The sequence below is a fragment of the Zootoca vivipara genome, chromosome 12 (genome assembly GCF_965207765.1).
Source record: "Zootoca vivipara chromosome 12, rZooViv2.hap1.1, whole genome shotgun sequence".
Lineage (NCBI taxonomy): Eukaryota > Metazoa > Chordata > Lepidosauria > Squamata > Lacertidae > Zootoca > Zootoca vivipara.
In genome coordinates this window covers 33,675,842-33,694,404 of record NC_142595.1, presented here as the reverse complement: position 1 = coordinate 33,694,404, position 18,563 = coordinate 33,675,842, and the positions used below count along the sequence as shown (strand labels likewise).

Genomic DNA, 18,563 nt, shown 5'->3' with positions numbered 1-18,563 from the left:
TCCTCTTCCCAAAATTCTGCACAGTATGCCACCTATGAATAAGTTTCAGCATATTTTCTTTTACAAATAAAAAGATTGGCTTCACAATTGGAGATACCCACATAACATGCCACCCCCCCCCCAAATCAATAATGTTTAAATCAGCCTCCCAGCATTTCCTCAAGTCACCAGTGGTGTAAGACAGAATCTAACATGGTTTAGAGAAGAGCTTGCCAAACTTTTCATGTTGGTGACACACTTTTTAGACATTTCTTCTTCTCTTCTTTGGCGATCACTCGTAGCCGAGTAAGATTGTCTTCCATAAACACGGTTTTAACAATGGGTCCGTAAGTGACTGTGGAGGCCAATTCTGGATTCACACATCCTTCCACAGTGGGGACATTGGTTTCCAGGCGGGAGTTGATCACGGTGTGGATTTGCCAAGCGTGCCTTCCTCTTAGCACATTTCTCCCTTGCGTCCTGAGTCCGAGTGTCTTCAAAGCCCATGACACCTTTGGTCAGTGTCTCCCAGTTGTCAGTGTTTATACTACATTTTTTTAAGATTTGCCTTGAGACAGTCTTTAAACCTCTTTTGTTGACCACCAGCATTACGCTTTCCATTTTTAAGTTTGGAATACAGTAGTTGCTTTGGAAGACAATCATCAGGCATCCGCACAACATGACCAGTCCAACGAAGTTGATGTTGAAGAATCATTGCTTCAACACTGGTGATCTTTGCTTCTTCCAGTACACTGATATTAGTTCACCTGTCTTCCCAAGTGATGTGTAAAAAATTTCGGAGACACCGTTGATGGAATCTTTCGAGGGGTTGGATGGCGTTTATATATGGTCCATGTATCACTTCTCAAAATGGTAATTCAGTTTTGCATCATTTTGAAACACACTTAATTTGGTTTTGGGGACCCAGGTGGCGCTGTGGTTAAACCACAAAGCCTAGGGCTTGCTGATCAGAAGGTCGGCAGTTCGAATCCCTGTGATGGGGTGAGCTCGCGTTGCTTGGTCCCAGCTCCTGCCAACCTAGCAGTTCGAAAGCATGTCAAAATGCAAGTAGATAAATAGGAACCGCTACAGCGGGAAGGTAAACGGCGTTTCCATGTGCTGCTCTGGTTTGCCAGAAGTGGCTTTGTCATGCTGGCCACATGACCTGGAAGCTATACGCCAGCTCCCTCAGCCAATAATGCGAGATGAGCGCGCAACCCCAGAGTCGGTCACGACTGGACCTAATGGGCAGGGGTCCCTTTACCTTTACCTTTAATTTGGTTTTACTAGGAAACCGGGGATTAAACTAACCCCTTTCCAGCCCCGGGAGGAGCGTGGGGAACATTTGCGTGATACTAACGTGTCGCAACACACAGTTTGGAAAGCTCTGGTTTAGAGATTTAAACCAGGGTCAGTGGCTTCATTGTTAAAAATTAAAAAATGAGAGTTTCAGTTGCGTGACTTGATCTCAGGATGATTTATTAAATGAAGAACCTGGTATATCAACAACCAATTAGGTGGAATAGGCAGAACTTTTATCTGGACGGCATCTGATAAAGGAGTTGCTCCTCTATAAAAAAATATTTAATGGTAAAACCCAACTTTCCCACTGCCCAACATTTTGCATAACTTGTGAAACAAGTGATGGTCTACCAAAGGTGTCATAGGAGACACTGGAGGAGCAGGTGTCTTGGCCCAGTATCTCCAAAGAGACATAGCCTGTTTCAGGAATGAGTTGGATAAAGAATCCCATGAAATCACTCATCTATTATCAATCTATTGCATCATCCACCCTGCACTAGATTAATACTCTCCCACGATGGTTTAACCACCAAAGTAAAAGCTAATCCAAACAAGAAACAACAGCACTTCTGGAAAAGGGAACTTTTTACAGCCTGCTGAGGGACGTTTGTTCCATGACCCCTGAGTATGCTATATTGTGCACCCAGTCTCTCTTAATATGGCATGCTATTAAGAGGACCTTATTGGGGCTGTTGAATGCCCATTCCTTCCATACACTACCATACTTTGTGAATTGGAATGGGTACTATTTACTGAGGCCCAGGAGCTCAGTTGTGAAATGGATGAGAAGCCCATAAACTTGGGGGGGAACTGAGACCAAAACATGTAGCTGATGCTTGAGGATGTTTACAAAAGCAGGCTTCCTTGTATCTGGGGGTTACCCAGAATCAATGGCCCCTTTTAAGACGTGTGCAAAGGTTTCCAATTTTCATGAATGCACGTAGAGCAAAGCCTGCCGCAACATGGGTGCCGCCCACCCTACATTTTGTTAGCTTGAGGCACAGCGGCACTTGAGTCTAAAGTATCTTTCCCCACTGGCCTTCAGGCAGCTAGCCAAGATCGTTCTGCCCCTTCCTCAGCTATCCCAAGCCTCATGCCAAAGACCCGAAATTCTTTGTGCTACATCACTTCCAGTTCCCTTGGCAACCTTCCAAATCGCTGTCTCCGTTCACACCTCTAGGCAGGAAGAAAGGACAATTCTCTTGGGTTGCCAATGGCCACCAAGGGCTCTCTAAACCAGGCACCCCCAAACTTCGGCCCTCCAGATGTTTTGGACTACAATTCCCATCATCCCTGACCACTGATCCTGTTAGCTAGGGATCATGGGAGTTGTAGGCCAAAACATCTGGAGGGCCGCAGTTTGGGGATGCCTGCTCTAAACAGTAACTTCGGAAAAGCCCTGGCAGAATGCCCACCTCCAGGACCCAAGCAAGCACAGCCAGGAACTTTGCTCTCTCAGAAAAAAAAATACACACTACCAGGCTCTTGGGCTGCGCAGAAAGCAAGAGAGAGGCAGAAGGAAGGAAGGATCAAGACGGGAGTGGAACTGACAGGTAGGCTTCTTTCAGGTAGATAGCACAGGAGAGCAGGAGGCACCCATACATGGCTGCCTGCCAAGGGACATGGCTGTATAGGGGTGGGGAACAGTATGATCCTATATACGAAGTGCAGACTCATTTACCAGTGGTAACATCCATGCAGAAGAGAGAAGTATCTGGAGAGTTCAGGGAACCTCCAAGTTAGCAAAAGTCCTTTCAGGGTGGGAGGGATACTAAGGAGAGGAAACTAAAACAGTGCAATAAGGTCTAAGTATGCTCAGTGGCGTGACGCGGGTGGCGCTGTGGGCTAAACCACAGAGCCTAGGGCTTGCCGATCAGAAGGTTGGCTGTACGAATCCCCACAACAGGGTGAGCTCCCGTTGTTCGGTCCCAGCTCCTGCCCACCTACCGGTAGCAGTTCGAAAGCACATCAAGTGCAAGTAGATAAATAGGTACCACTCCGGTGGGAAGGTAAATGGTGTTTCTGTGCACAGCTCTGGTTCGCCAGAAGCGGCTTAGTCATGCTGGCCACATGACCCAGAAGCTGTCCGCAGACAAATGGCGGCTCCTTTGACCTATAGAGCGAGATGAGCGCCGCAACCCCAGAGTCGTCTGCGACTGGACCTAACAGTCAGGGGTCCCTTTACCTTTGAATTTATGCTCAGTGGCAGCAAAGCACTGACTTCAAGGTGGGGAGGGATAAAAAACTGGGAGGTGGGAAGCTGGAACTGTGTGTCCTGGGAAAGGAATGGAAACCTGAAGAGGGGCAGATCACTCCACAAAATTTTGTTGCATGCTTGACTTATATTATTTCTTTTCATGCTCCGCCAGGTGATGGATCACAAAACTGAGCAGGAAGGTATGGAGCCCATCAAGCGCACAGAGCTGGTGGAAGTTGACGGCATCCCTTTTCTCAAAAACACAGCAGATAACTGGCAGCGCTTATGGGCCTTCAAAGCTCGGCCTGATGACCTTCTCATTTGCACTTACCCCAAAGCAGGTAACAAGGGGCGTTGCCCTGGTGGTGAGGAGACAACAATGTGGGAGGAGCTGTAGAGCAATGGGTGAATGATTGGATCTCCATATTTCTCCTCCAACCCTTTCTGCCAGGGACTACCTGGATACTGGAAATTGTGAGCATGATCCAGCATAGAGGAGACCCTCAGAAATGTGACCAGGTCCCCATCCATCAGCGGATTCCTCTCATAGACCAGTTCCCTCCAAAATATTTCCCCCGAGGTGAGTAATGAGTGATGCTTCAGAGAGACAATGGATGGGAAGTGAAGGGTTTCTCCCCCCCCCTTTTGTTTATTTGATTTTTCATAATGTTTATACATAACAAACATCTTTGTTCAAATAAAAATAAATAAATAAACAGTTCATTGAACCTTCGGACCTCTCTGCATCCCTCCTATAATCTATCTAATATGTATCCATAGTTTCCAAAGTTCACGTGAAGGATTTCTTATTCTTACCTCTAGGCCGGTTGGCACCCTCTGGTGTCTCAGGCTTGGAACAAGCAGAGACAACACCTTCTCCGCGCACACTCAAATCTCACCTCCCAATCCAGCTGCTGCCTCCTTCCTTCTGGGAACAGAATTGTAAGGTCAGAACAAGTGGGGCAGGGTCAATGAATTTAATCTAAATCAAGGTCTCGTAAAATTGTTAGCTCAGTGCCCCGCAATGTGAAACACAAATGAGAGGAGAAGGGGCCTGTGAGCAGGTGAAGAGGCTCAATATTATGGACCAGCCAGGTTTCATTTGGGTGTTTTCAGGCGGGTTGGGGTCCTCTATTTCCTCAAAGGGCACAAGGTGGAACAAAGTGAGTGAGTGAAAAGCTTGATGTTCAGACTCCTGGGTTTCCCCCCTCTTCCGGCAGATCATCTACGTTGCCAGGAACGCCAAGGACAATGCAGTCTCCTACTTCCATTTCCACCGCATGAACAAGGGGATGCCAGAGCCAGGAAACTGGGACGAGTTTCTGGAGAACTTCCTTGCAGGAAAACGTGAGTACAGGTAGCTACAGAAATACAAAAAAGGAGGAGAGAAAGTCTGGGTCAGTCAGAGCGCTCTCTGGGTCCAGGGCCAGGATGGCCAGTTCTCTCCCCCAGCAGTTTTGGAGGGGTTTGGAGCCTACCAGAGGAATGGGGTATCTTTTGTGAATCTGCAAAGCTCTGTACCATTTTTCTTCCAAGCCTGAAATGTTATGGGATATATTTAGTGGAGGGAGGGAATGCAAGGCAGATTAACATGCATAGGGTAGCCATGTGACCAATTTTACAGAAGGCAGCCCTCTGTTTGAAAGCATCCTCTATTTGAAGGGCTGTCTGCTCCATCACTGTCCCTCAGCCCAACCTACCTCACGGAGTTGCTGTGAGTATATAATGTTCAGGGGAGAATCATGTGCACCAGCTTGCACTCCTTGGAGGAAAAGGTAGTGACAATGGAATAAATAAGAAATAAGCTTGGTTTCAGTGCTATTTCTCTAGAAAAAGAGGTGCCGGAACTCACCACGAACACATCCCTCTTTCTCTTAGAATAGCAATGGCGCCCACCTTAGAGATGCCGCAAGTCACCTGAGAGTTTCCGGAACCCACCTAAGAGGTACCGGAACCGAGTTCCAGCAAGTTCCCCTGAAAAAGGCCCTGTTTTGTTTAAATATTAAGAGCCATCAAAAAAGAGAGTAGGAGGGGACTTTAGGTTGCTATTCAACAACTGGCACCTGGAGGGCAGACTTTGCAGGCACACAGCAGGTCCCCTGGTCACTGCCTTCCCCACTACAGTGAGATACAATGTATTTCCAACTGCTGGTCTATCACAGTAATAAACTGATTGATTATTGCATTTCTGTTTAAAGGAATTTGTTCTGATGCACATAATTCACCATATCGAAATTTCATGCAGATCAGTGCCATATTTTCTCCTCTCTCTCTCTTTTGCATTTGTGATTCAGTCCCTCATTTTTGGCAATGTGATCATGCTTTCCTCCAGCTCTTCTCTTTCTTTGCAGTTGCCTGGGGCTCTTGGTTTGACCATGTTTGTGGCTGGTGGGAGGCCAAGGACCGACACCCAATTCTGTACCTCTTTTATGAAGACATGAAAGAGGTAAGCAGTTTACATGCATGCATGCTTCGAGTGGGAACCAAGCATGACACCCTTTCCTGGGGCCCTGGGGTCAAGGGAGATCTGACCTTGGTTGCAAGGTTATTGCGGGAGAAGAGAACTGCGAGAAAGTGGGCAGTGTATCCCATATTGTTCATTCACAGTAAACCACAAAAAGCCAGGAGCAAAGGTGCCAACTTTAATAAAATAGTTGGAGGGTGGGGCAGGTAATCCCCGCCCCACACAATTGATCACAAGCACACACACTATTTGAATGATAATGCCCATCAACTTTGGTGTGTGTGTGACTTCAAACATTTTATTGGGGTGGCCTAAGGGACGTCGTCACCAGGAGTTTGGTCCTATGGCCAGGAGATCCGGTTTATCGTCATGTGAGAATGTGGCCAATGAGTCTGGTGTTGTAAGCTTGAGACTGCAGGGCCCGAATCAATCAAGAAGCACAATCACAGCTCAAATCTCCCCTGACAACAGTTTCATCTCTTCCTTAGGACCCGGCCCGGGAAATCCGGAAAGTAGCCCAATTTCTGGGCCTACAACTCCCCGATCCAGTTGTGAACCAGATTGTGCAGCATACAATGTTTGAGAACATGAAACTAAACCCAAAGACTAACTTCAGCTCCGTACCGTCTTTGATCTTTGACCAAACTGTGTCAGCCTTCATGCGAAAAGGTGTGTTGGGGTGAGGGGCAGGAACCGTGCCGAGTTCCAGCTCACATCAGTGGGAATTTTTTAGAAGCATCGTAGAAGTACCCCTTCAGAATGGTAAAGTTAAAGGTCAGTTCATTAATGCTGCATGTCCCTTGTGAGGAAGCTTCTAATTAAAGTTGGAGAGGATCTTGTTTCCCATAGTACAATCTTGGCCATGCAGATTGATATTGTCAGACAATATAGCACTATATTAAGTGATGTGAGAAAACTAGCTTTTAGTCAGCCTCCAGAGGACTGCAGGAAAGTAATGCTTCAACAGCACTGGCATGGAGATGAAATCCAAGACTGTCATGCAGTGTGTGCTCTAGACCAGGCATCCCCAAACTTTGGCCCTCCAGATGTTTTTGTCTACAATTCCCCTCATCCCCAACCACTGGTCCTGTTAGCTAGGGATCATGGGAGTTGTAGGCCAAAACATCTGGAGGGCCAAAGTTTGGGGATGCCTGCTCTAGACAGATCATAATATCTGTTTTAGGAAGACAGTGATGATGCCTGATAAAAATGAGTGTTTACCCTAGGGAACTTCCCAGAATCCTCTGCAATCCAGTTGGGATTCTGTGGGGAGATGTTGAAGGAAATGATACACAAGCTAATATGGAAGAGAGGGTCCCATGTAGGCAGGAATACACTAGATTAGGGTAGGAGGAAAGGCAGATAAGAAACTATTTTTTTTCTGAATTGTGTCTCCTGTCTATAGGCACTGTAGGGGACTGGAAGGAGCACTTCACAGTGGCACAAAGTGAGCGATTTGATGATGCCTGTGAACGGTTATTGGGGGGCAGCAACCTGATCTTCCGCACACAGTTATAAGAACATCTCCCTGCTACCAGTTGAGAGTTCCCCCCCCCTAACATTCCTGGAGTGGACATTTTACCTGCATTCAATAAAATAAGCAATGAAACCAAATGGAAGGAACAAGCTGAAACTATGGGTTTTCCCTTTGTTATTTCTACCCTCAATACACCCTCTGAATTTCGTGCACACAACTAAGTTAGGTCCACTTGTGGGAATGTTAGGGATGTGGATTAGGATATATTATTAGATAGATCCTATCCAAGCTTGTGTTATCAAGCTTCCAATATCAGCAGAGTGACATTCCCCTTTTGTGCGCAGAAAAACATGAGCGTTTAAGTTTGTTAAAACCTCTACAACATTATACTTCCTGGCAAATCCCCTTTTGCCGTCTTAAAAGAAATACACGACACAATAGTATTAAAATAAGATAGAGTTTACTCACATGACATCCTGAGTTAACAGCGTAATCTCAGAAAGGCAGGTTTACGTAGAAAAGTTACAAATATGTACATCTGGAGTCTTCTTAGTAGAGTAAGGCTCCATCTGGTCTCTCTCTTGGCAGCAGGCCGAGAGGGAGAACCATCCTAACTGGAGATTCTCTGGAGATGTGTTCCCATTGAAGAAGAGATGGTTAAGAGAGAGAATGGCTGCTGGCTAGAGGCTTTTCTCTGCCAGCTAATCCATCTCATCTGCATGTCTGGAGGAACAGGAAACTGAACTTAGTCAGGTGTTCCCCCAGGTGAGTTCCTCTTAGTGGACACTCTAGGAACTGTTGTGACTTGTCTGCCCCAGTATTCCATCCCACACCACTGACTTCAGCAGGCCTACCCTAAGTAGAAGCTGGAAATAACCCATTAGATTGAACCTTCTTTCATTTGCTTGCGTTTTCTTTGCTTCCTTAAAAGTGGGGGGTTGGGGGGGGGGAGGTTGCTTCACAGTGTGCCTTTGCCAAGCCCTGTAAGATGGGATCAGCTGCCTTGGCTCCTTTCCTTCTCCCTTCCATGTCATTTGACCAGGAAGGGATAATTGAAAGGTGTGTTTTTCAATCATTAATAAGTTTATTATTCTAGCCAAAGGCCATGACAAGTTCATAGCAATATAATACAGAACATACATCCATGATATAAACCAACAACCATGGTGTAAAAAGGGGGGAAAGAAGGGGGGGGAAGACTGGATAAATGCTAGGCATGAAATGGCCTCATAGATATCAAAGAAATGCTACATAGCAAATATATGACCAGACAGCTTGCCCCAAATCTTGTTGATGTCTTCCAGAAAATCATCATGGAACCTAGATCCTACCTGATACATTTCTACAATTACTAACAACACAATAACACCTTGGCTGGTTTGAGGTTGCTCAGGAGGCACATTTCAAGGGCAAAAAATATATGCAATAGATCTATATTACGTGTGCACTATGTAGGAAACCAAGTACACAAGCCTCAACAGATGCTAGGACAAAATGTCAAGTTGCTACAATCTATCTCGGGGGGTTATGGGATGCAATCCTTGGATCTTCTATTCACTGAACTGTATTGACTCCTAAAAATGTGTGTTTCTGTAGTAAAACAGGAACCAAGGTCCCTTGCCGTAATATGAATCACTAAAAGGCCCCGCCCCCTAGTGGAAAAGCCAGAGTATATTACCAGGGGGTCGCCTGGCCTCTCTGCAGGGATAATTGCTATAAGGGGTTAAAGAACATTGGGTGGAAAATCAGGTCCTGTGGGAGTAGATGCAACACGATATCCTCACATATAAACCCTAACCTCAGAAAAAGTACTGGCAGAGTGCCTGCAACTCGCACGCAAGGACGTTCAGCCAGGAACTTTGCTCTCTCTGAAAAATACCCTATCCAGCTTTTCGGCTGCGCAGAGAGCAAGAGAGAGGCGGAAAGGAGGAAGAAGCTCCTCACAATCTAAGACAGGAGTGAAACTGTCAGGTGGGTATCTCATTTTGCTTCCTTCAGATAGATGGCACAGGAGAGCAGTAGGTAAACATGTGGCTGCCTACCAACGGGCTCGGCTGTGTTGGGGTGGAAAGCACGATGACCCTATACGCTAAGAGCAGACTCCTTCACCAGTGCCCACGAAAGAGGTATCTGTAAACTTCAGGGAACCTCCAACAGTCCAATAAGGTCTGAGCAGGCTCAGCGGCAGCAAAGCACTGACTGACTTCAAGGTGGGAAGGATAAAAAAGGAAGAGGAGGAGGAGGAAAGACACTGGGACGCTGTATCCGGGGAAAGGGATGTGACCCTGAAGATGGGCAGGTCACTCCACAACATTTTGATGCAGGCTCGACTTATCTCATATTATTTCTTTTCCTGCTCCACCAGGTGATGGATCACAAAACTGAGCAGGAAGGTATGAAGCCCATCAAGCGCTCAGAGCTGGTGGACGTTGACGGCATCCCTTGCCTCAAAGACACGGCAGATAACTGGCAGCGCTTATGGGCCTTCAAAGCTCGGCCCGATGACCTTCTCATTTGCACTTACCCCAAAGCAGGTAAATGGGGAGACAAGAAACAAGGGGCATTGCCCTGGTGGTGAGGAGACAACAATGTGGGAGGAGCTGTAGTGTAGAACAATGGGTGAATGATTGGATCTCCATATTTGTCCTCCAATCCTTTCTGCCAGGGACTACCTGGATACAGGAAATTGTGAGCATGATCCAGCATAGAGGAGACCCTCAGAAATGTGACCAGGTCCCCATCCATCAACGGATTCCCTTCATAGACCTGTTCCCTCCAAAACCTTTCCCTCAAGGTGAGTAATGAGTGCTGCTTCAGAGAGACAATGGGTGTGGGGGGGAGGGGTTCATCCTCACCTCTAGGCTGAATGTCACCCTCTGGTGTTTCAGGCTTGGAGGATGCACAGGCAATGCCCTCTCCACGAACACTCAAATCTCACCTTCCAGTCCCGCTGTTGCCACCTTCCTTCTGGGAACAGAACTGCAAGGTCTGATGGGGTCAATGGGTTTAATATAAGAAAAAGTTTAGTCCTGGAACCTCTCTCAATTTCCGTGCTCAGCCCTTGGGCTGTGTGAAACGCAATGGACAGGAGAGGGGGGCCAATAAGCAGGTGAAGAGATTCAATATTATGGACCAGCCAGGTTTCAAACAGGTTTGGACCCCTTTTTCCTCGAAGGGCACTGCTCCAAAAAATTTTTAAAGTAGGGGACAGAAAGTTCACAAGGTGGATCAAGTGATGTGAGTGGAAGGCCTGGCATTCAGACTCCTGGGTCCCCCCCCCCCAATCTTTCTGCAGATCATCTACGTTGCCAGGAATGCCAAGGACAACGCAGTCTCCTACTTCCATTTTCACCGCATGAACAAGGGGATGCCAGAGCCAGGAAACTGGGACGAGTTTCTGGAGAACTTCCTCGTGGGAAAGAGTGAGTGGAGGATACATAAATACAAAACAGGGGGAAATGCGCCGGGGGCCTTCTGGCGGTTCCCTCACTGCGAGAAGCAAAGCTACAGGGAACCAGGCAGAGGGCCTTCTCGGTAGTGGCGCCCACCCTGTGGAATGAACGCCCTTCCATCAGATGTTAAAGAGATAAACAACTACCTGACATTTAGAAGACATCTGGAGGCAGCCCTGTTCAGGGAAGTTTTTAATGTGTGACATTTTAATGTATTTTAATTTTTTGTTGGAGGCCGCCCAGAGTGGCTGGGGAAACCCAGCTAGATGGGCAGGGTACAAATAATATATTATTATTATTATTATTATTATTATTATTATTATTATTATTATTATTATTATTATAGTGTGTGTCAGTCCAGGCCAATACCTTGTTCGATCTCCTCCACTGTATTAGAGAGGGATGAAAGCCACTGGTCCCCACATGAGATACACATTAGCAGGAGGAAGGGATTAAAGTTGTTCACCTGCAAAGCTCTGCACTGTTTTCCTTCCAACCCTACAATGTTGTAAGTAATATCTAGGGAAGGGCATGTGAGAACCAGATTAAGAGGCCTGTCCTCTGTTTCAAATCCCCCTATGTTTGAAGGGCTATCTGCTCCTTGTCTGGTTTAAAAACAAAAGAGCCATCAAAGGGAGAATCCTAGAATGGAAGGGACCCCCAAGGATCATCTCATCCAACCCCCTGCAATGCAGGAATATGCAGCTGTCCCACACAGGGATCAAACCTGCAACCTTGGCATTATCAGCACCATGCTCTAACCAGTTGAGCTATCCAGGCTCTAGGTTGCAGGAGGAGACTTCAGGTAGTTCACCAATCACGTGGGGACAGATTTCCCCACCACATTGGGGCTCTGTTGCATTTCTGTTTCAATTAATTAGTTCTGAAAAGAAGAGAGCAAAAAGTGGCACCAGTCTGCAGAACATTTTGATGTGCTGGTGTGTGTGTGTGTGTGTGTTGTGTGTGTGTCAGCATTTCTTCTTCTTTTGTGTCTCCTTGCAGTTGCCTGGGGCTCATGGTTTGATCATGTCCGTGGTTGGTGGGAGGCCAAAGAACGTTACCGAATCCTGTACCTCTTTTATGAAGACATGAAAGAGGTAAGCAGTTTACACACTTACACACACACACACACACACACACACACACACACACACACACACACGGTCCAGATGGAGCCTAAGCATGAAGTTGGGCAGGAAAGATGCCCTTTCCTGGGGCCCGGGAGTCACGGGACATCTAACTCAAACTACAAGCTTATTGAAATGTGGGGTGGGGGAATGGAGGGTAAATTATAGATATGAAACCCCCAACATGGTGTCTTCCAAACGTTTTGGACTACAGTACAATATTGGTTCAAGGAAAAACCACAAAATACGCAGCAAACTAAAGCATGGAAATATAGTTTGCTAGACCTTTTGAAATATGTTCTTGGGAGTTCCTAAACTTCCCTCTTCCCCTAGCACAGAAAAAGACCACATGCTTGGTAGCTTTAAAATGGTTTACTTACAAACTCTCCAAAGGTCTGATTCATCTGCTTTACCATACAGCATTCAGAAAAAGAGACTGGTCCCCGAGAGTTAGGCTGTGTCCAGATGGGAGCATTATCTTGCAACCAGGTCATGCAGTTGGCATCCACCCCTTTTTCTTACTCAACATATTCATTGCTGTCCTTCTGCTTGCTGTCCCCACCACTGGGCAGAGTTTGGCAGAAAATACTCTGGGTGTGCCTTTTTTGGCCCTCCACTTAATCACCCCCTTCCCCTAATTAGCTGGCACAGTATTAAACTGCAGTTTTTTTTGGGGGGGGCTGTTTTTGTTCTTTTTGTACAACCCTGATTTAACAGAACTGTGCAGAACCTGTAACCATAAGAACAGGCTGAGACATTGGCGTGCTCTGTGTGTGTCGGGGTGAGTGGGTGCATGTGCTTTCTGTAGATCAAGAAAATTACTTTCTCCCAACTTTCTTCAACTGATGTGCAGCTGCAACAGGAAGCACCTCGTGAACCAGCTAAGAAAAAAGAGCAGAATCAAATTACCATAGCCCCCTGAAGCTCTTCATGCTGTTTTTTTTCCTCCAAATATCTTCAAGAGTCTCTTGCACTGCAGCATTGGAGAGATTTGAGGCGGGCGGGCAAGAGGCAGCAAGGGTTGAGTAGAATCAAATCCTTTTTACGTTCTTTTTCCAAACTAAGAGTCTAATTTGGTATTGGGGAGATTGCCCGGGATGGGAGGTAGCGGAGGGCAGGAAGGAAGCAAGAAGAGGCAACAAGGGCTTTTCCTGCCCCATGCCACTTCCGACTGTTTCTTCCCACTCCAGTATCCCTGATAGCTCTAGATCAGGGGTCAGCAAACTTTTTCAGCAGGGGGCCGGTCCGCTGTCCCTCAGACCTTGTGGGGGGCCGGACTATATTTTGAAAAAGAATATGAATGAATTCCTATGCCCCACAAAAAACCCAGAGATGCATTTTAAATAAAAGGACACATTCTACTCATGTAAAAACATGCTGATTTCCGGACCGTCCGCGGGCCAGATTTAGAAGGCGATTGGGCCGCATCCGGCCCCCGGGCCTTAGTTTGGGAACCCCTGCTCTAGACAGCAGAACTTTCTTCTTTCTGCAGAACTCTGTGGGGATAAAACAAGAAGTGACCCAGGGCTGATTTGATTCACTTCCCCCTCTCAGCAATGCAATCCGATCCAAGGTCCTTGAAGAAGACTGGAAGAAATTAACTTATTTGAATCTGCAGCCAGCTTGGCTTAAACCCACCACACATTCCTCCCCGCCCTCGGAGAATTAAGCAGCCCCAGTTTCTTACTATCATTTCAGAACTTTGCACAATTCCATGAAATAGGATCCCAAAGTGCTTTAAAACTAGGCCTCTGGTCCCCTGTGTGAAAAGAAAAGCTGTTATGAGATCCCAGGCTCTGTCGAAAAAGAAATTTCTGACGGCCCCAATGTCTAATTAACATGCCTTTTCTGGCTATAATGCAAACCAGGCATTATACACAAAGAGCTTCAGTAATAAACACAAAGCATTTCAATAAAGGAAATGAAGAGAAACTAAAGGATAAGAATCCATCCAACCAATGTAGAATTGAGGGTTGGAGGGTGAGGCAGGTGAGGAGAAGGATTAGTCAGCTGCTGGCCTTGAAAGACAATAATAACATTTCAGAGTTAGAAGGCACTTCATCTAGAAGGCTGATCATCTAGTTCAGGCATTCCCTGGGCATTCCCTGGGCATTCCCTCAAAGTATGTGGTATTTTCAGCCATGAAGGCACTCTGTTGCTAAACTGCTCCAAGCAATTGCTGTGTTTGCACACACCACTTCCTGATTTGTTGTGGTTTGGCATGTGTGAGCAGCCTGCTGGTGCACACTACTAGGAAAAGAATAAATAGATATAGGGTATAATTTTAAAGAAGAAGAATTCCTGGATGATGCCTAGATTCAGGTTTGGGACAAGTACTCATTGGTGAGAGATCCCCAGCAGAGATGTTAAAATCACAAAATATGCAGCAGAATAAAGCATGGAGATATAGGCTGTTAGACCTTTAAAATATCCCCTTCTAAATTACTTCCAAAGTTCACAACTTCTCTTCGTATAGAAAGAGACCACACGTTTTGTAAGTTAAAAATGGTTTACTGTACTTACAAACTCTTCAAAGGTCTGATTCATGTGTTTTTCCATTCAGCCGCAAGAAAAAGACAGGAAATATAACTCAGGTTCCCAAATGGTAAATGTTTCCAGTCCAAATCATTTGTATAGAAACACAGATATGGCTTGCTTAAACCACACGGTCTAAGCTTGGAGCATCCAGCTTAGACCTCCTTACTGGTAGGGTGGAATGGAACAACAAAGAGTTTGGTGACCTAGCTAAGCCTGGCAGGACTGCTTACTCTATGGCATGGGTGTCAAACACAAGGCCCGGGGGCCAAATCCGGCCCGCCAGACCTCGTCATGTGGCCCGCCGAGCGCCCCAGCCAGCGGGACCTTGCTGCTGAAGCGCCGCGCCGACAAACAGCTGGGGCGAGGGGGGGTAGAAAGGCAGCCGGAGCAGCGCCGCACGGAGAGTCCCGAGCCTCTGCGACGCAGCAGTGCTCTGTAGCACTTTGAATCCTCCTCCTGCCATGGCTCGGCGCCTGGAAACGGCTGCTGCTGCTGCTGCTGAAGCACAGACAAAGCACCCAGCAGCGCCGCGTGGAGGAGGAGGAGGATTCAAAGTGCTACAGAGCACTGCTGCGTCCCAGAGGCTCGGGACTCTCCGGGCACCGACCTGGCAAGGCGCCGCCTCCTCCTCCTCCTCTTGCCTCACCTCCTCCTCCTCCTGCCGCGGCTCAGCCTCACGAACGTGCAACTCTGAGGCTTTACGCACTTCTCCTAAAACGGACACCCACTGCCTCACACTGCACGGGAAATGCTTTTTGCCCCTGGGTCCCTTCGCGCTCTTTTCTGGCGCTGAATCAAGGCAGCGACCCCCCCTTCCCTTTCTTTCTTCCTCTCTCTCGTTCTTATTCTTTCTTTCCCTCTCCTTCCTTCCTTCTTTATCTCTGTCTTCTCTCCCTCTTTCTTTTTCTTTCCTTCTTTATTCCTTCTTTCCTACTCTTCTTTCTCTCACCTCTTTCCTTCCTCTCTCCCCCCTGCTCCCTCTTTTCTTTCTTCCTTCCTTCCTTCCTTCCTTCCTTCCTTCCTTCCTTCCTTCCTTCCTTCTGTCCTTCCCATCTTTCTTCCTCTCCCTCATTTGTATTCTTTCTTTCCCTCTACTTCCTTCCTTATTTCTCCCTTTCCGTCTTCTCTCCCTCTTTCTTTTTCTTTCCTTCTTTATTCCCTTCCTTATTTCCTACTCTTCTTTCTCTCCCCTCTTTCTTTCTTTCCTTCCTTCCTCTCTCCCTCCCACTCCCTCTTTTCTTCCTCCCTCCCTCCCCTCCCCTCCCTCTCCCTCTCCTCAGAAACATAGGATGCTGCTTTATACTTCTGGCCCTTAAACCCTGGAACCAGGAGAGCAGCTCCAGTGAGTCAACCTCAGCCCAGTCCCTTTGGTGAAGGGTGGTAGCTCACTGGCAGAACATCTGTCCTGCATGCAGAAGGACCCCAGCATCTCCAGGTACTAGTAGCTCTGCAAAGGTCCTGCATGAAACCCTAGCGAGCCTCCACCACCCAGTGCAGTTACCAAAAATCATTTTTTCAATAAATTGTACAATAATTGTACATTTGAATATCTACTTGCCATTATTCTGACTATGTTTCTGCTTTCAGAGCTAGTTATTACTTACATTATTACAAAAAACAGTAATAATTGAATGCAGTGACAATAATTTATGATAATAAAGAGTGGACACATAGTCCTACAGATACAACCGGCCCTTTGAGGGTGACCAAACTGCTGATGCGGCCCCCGATGAATTTGAGTTTGACACCCCTGCTCTATGGTCTTAACCCTTTCATGCATTACGGTTAAGCATGTTGGTTATATGAGGCTGGGTATCCCATACATACTGCCCAGCCATTTCTGCTTTCCTCCTCTCCTAGCACAAGTGAGAAAACCAAAGTAGGAGGCCTACTGTGATCATGGTTCGTAGCTCCCAGCCAAGCCATGATCACTAGCCAATGTTGGCTTGCTGGTCATATGCCCAGTTATGGAGCAAAAAAAATCACAGTGCCTGCTTTAGCCATAATGGGAAGCCAAGGCTTACACATTTATTTATCTCTGTCAAAGAATTAGGGAATAGTGAGTTATTGGGCAGTGTATCTTATGCTGCTCAATTGCAGTAAACCACAAAAAACCAGGAGATCTGTTTAATTTTCCTGTGAGAATGTGGCCAATGAGTCTGATATCGTAAGCTTGCAACTGTGGGCCCCAATCAAACAAGAAGCACAATCACAGCCCAAATCTTCCTTCATGACAGTTTTATCTCTTCCTTAGGACCCGGCCCGGGAAATCCGGAAAGTAGCCCAATTTCTGGGCCTACAACTCCCCGATCCAGTTGTGAACCAGATTGTGCAGCATACAATGTTTGAGAACATGAAACTAAACCCAATGGCTAACTACAGTTCCATACCGTCTTTGATCTTTGATCAAACTGTGTCACCCTTCATGCGAAAAGGTATGATGTTGGTGGTGGTGGTGGTGGGGATTAGATGCTGAGTTCCAGCTCACATCGGAGAGGAGAATTGTGGTATTGGGGCGATGGTGAAAGTGTTCAGGGAGCAAACACTTTCAGTTTCAGAATTGCAGCAGTGTTATAGATGTACCGGTACCACATCATAATAGAATAAATAAGGGTCAGTTCCATAAACTTGCACAACCACTGTGTGGAAGCTTTTAATTAATGGTGCAAGTGTCTTTTCTGAATTGGACTTGCTTCCCATAGTATGATATTGGTCATGTGGATGGACACTGACGGACAATATAAGCAGTGGTGTGGGAAAACTGTTTTTTGTCAGCTTCCAGAGGACTGCAGGAAAGTAATGTTTCAACAGCACTGGCATGCAGATGAAACCCAAGATTGGCATGCAGTGTGTGCTCTATACAGATCATAATATCTGTTTTAGGAAGACAGTGACGATGCCTGATAAAAAATGAGTGTTTACCCTAGGGAACTTCCCAGAATCCTCTGCAATCCAGTTGGGATTCTGTGGGAGATGTTGAAGGAAATGATAGACAAGCTAATATGAAAGAGGGGGTTCCATGAAAATAGGAACACACTAGATTAGAGTAGGAGAAAAGGTGACTAGTAAACTGGAAGTTTTTTCTGAGTTGTGTCTCCTGTCTATAGGCACCGTAGGAGACTGGAAGGAGCACTTCACAGTGGCACAAAGCGAGCGGTTCGATGGTGCCTGTGAACGGTTATTGGGGGGCAGTAACCTGATCTTCCGCACACAGTTACAAGAACATCTCCCTGCTACCAGTTGAGAGTTCCCCCCTAACATTCCTGGAGTGGACATTTTACCTGCATTCAATAAAATAAGCAATGAAACCAAATGGAAGGACCAAAGTGAATTTTGTTTGGATAGAACAAGCAGTACAGAGAGAGGGGAACAAAATGGCGCTTTCTGGCAGCTGGAGAAGAGAGGGAAGTTGGTACGAAATTGCACCATTTTTATTTCCTTGCCAGTAAGTAGTGACAGAGTGACAGCGGAATTGAGCTCATAATTCCTTATTTTCAACATTTATGCCTAGCCCTTTAGCCTCAAAAGGCTTAAAGAGCAATTTACAAAAATCATTTCTAGGACCAGGGGTGCCAGCTTGAACAAAATATGAAGGATGGGGGTGTTTAAGCCCCGCCTCACATAATCAATCAAAAGATGTGTCATATACACACACCATTTGAATGGCAACGGCTATCCATTGGGGGGGGAAGCTGGCCTCCTCAAATGTTTTATTGGGGGGTGGGGTTGAAGGGAACTTGGCCGCCAGGAGTCAGCTCCTATGTCTAAGACCACCCCTCTGCCCTCAGGGTCACAAAGACATGGCACAAAAGGAAAAATGTATGAGAGGGAGGAGGGGGGGAGCAAGCTCAAGTTCTTAAAGTTGCAACCCATGTCAATGTTGGTTTTGGCTCTCTTTACCTGGGATCATGAGCAGTCCCTCCTCTGAAGCACTTTTCCCACCTGCAGGTCAGATCCAGGAGCAGAGTTGGTGGCAACACCCAGGCCAGGAAGGCAAAGCCACACTCCTGCCACACTCGCACACAGA

The 18,563-nt window shown here is 46.6% G+C and overlaps 2 protein-coding genes across 4 annotated transcripts; both read left to right on the top strand.

The window, feature by feature from the left end:
• The first annotated feature begins 2,733 nt into the window (after window positions 1–2,733).
• On the top strand, window positions 2,734–7,572 carry LOC118094967 (sulfotransferase 1C2-like). 3 transcript variants are annotated; one of them, XM_035135783.3, is made up of 8 exons: window positions 2,734–2,834; window positions 3,651–3,819; window positions 3,930–4,058; window positions 4,301–4,425; window positions 4,699–4,825; window positions 5,830–5,924; window positions 6,431–6,611; window positions 7,348–7,572. In XM_035135783.3, the coding sequence occupies exons 2-8, from the start codon at window positions 3,654–3,656 to the stop codon at window positions 7,458–7,460; spliced, it is 936 nt and encodes a 311-aa protein (XP_034991674.3). In that variant the 5' UTR covers window positions 2,734–2,834; window positions 3,651–3,653; the 3' UTR covers window positions 7,461–7,572. The 3 variants fall into 3 exon arrangements, with proteins under 3 accessions (XP_034991674.3, XP_034991675.3, XP_088510714.1); XM_035135784.3 differs by having other exon boundaries at window positions 2,786–2,849; XM_088654588.1 differs by lacking the exon at window positions 2,734–2,834 and having other exon boundaries at window positions 3,532–3,819.
• Window positions 7,573–9,076: 1,504 nt separating this feature from the next.
• LOC118094969 (sulfotransferase 1C2) lies at window positions 9,077–17,849 on the top strand. The gene is made up of 8 exons (XM_035135785.3): window positions 9,077–9,390; window positions 9,785–9,953; window positions 10,085–10,213; window positions 10,308–10,405; window positions 10,715–10,841; window positions 11,874–11,968; window positions 16,791–16,971; window positions 17,644–17,849. The coding sequence occupies exons 2-8, from the start codon at window positions 9,788–9,790 to the stop codon at window positions 17,778–17,780; spliced, it is 933 nt and encodes a 310-aa protein (XP_034991676.2). The 5' UTR covers window positions 9,077–9,390; window positions 9,785–9,787; the 3' UTR covers window positions 17,781–17,849.
• The last annotated feature ends 714 nt before the right edge of the window (window positions 17,850–18,563 follow it).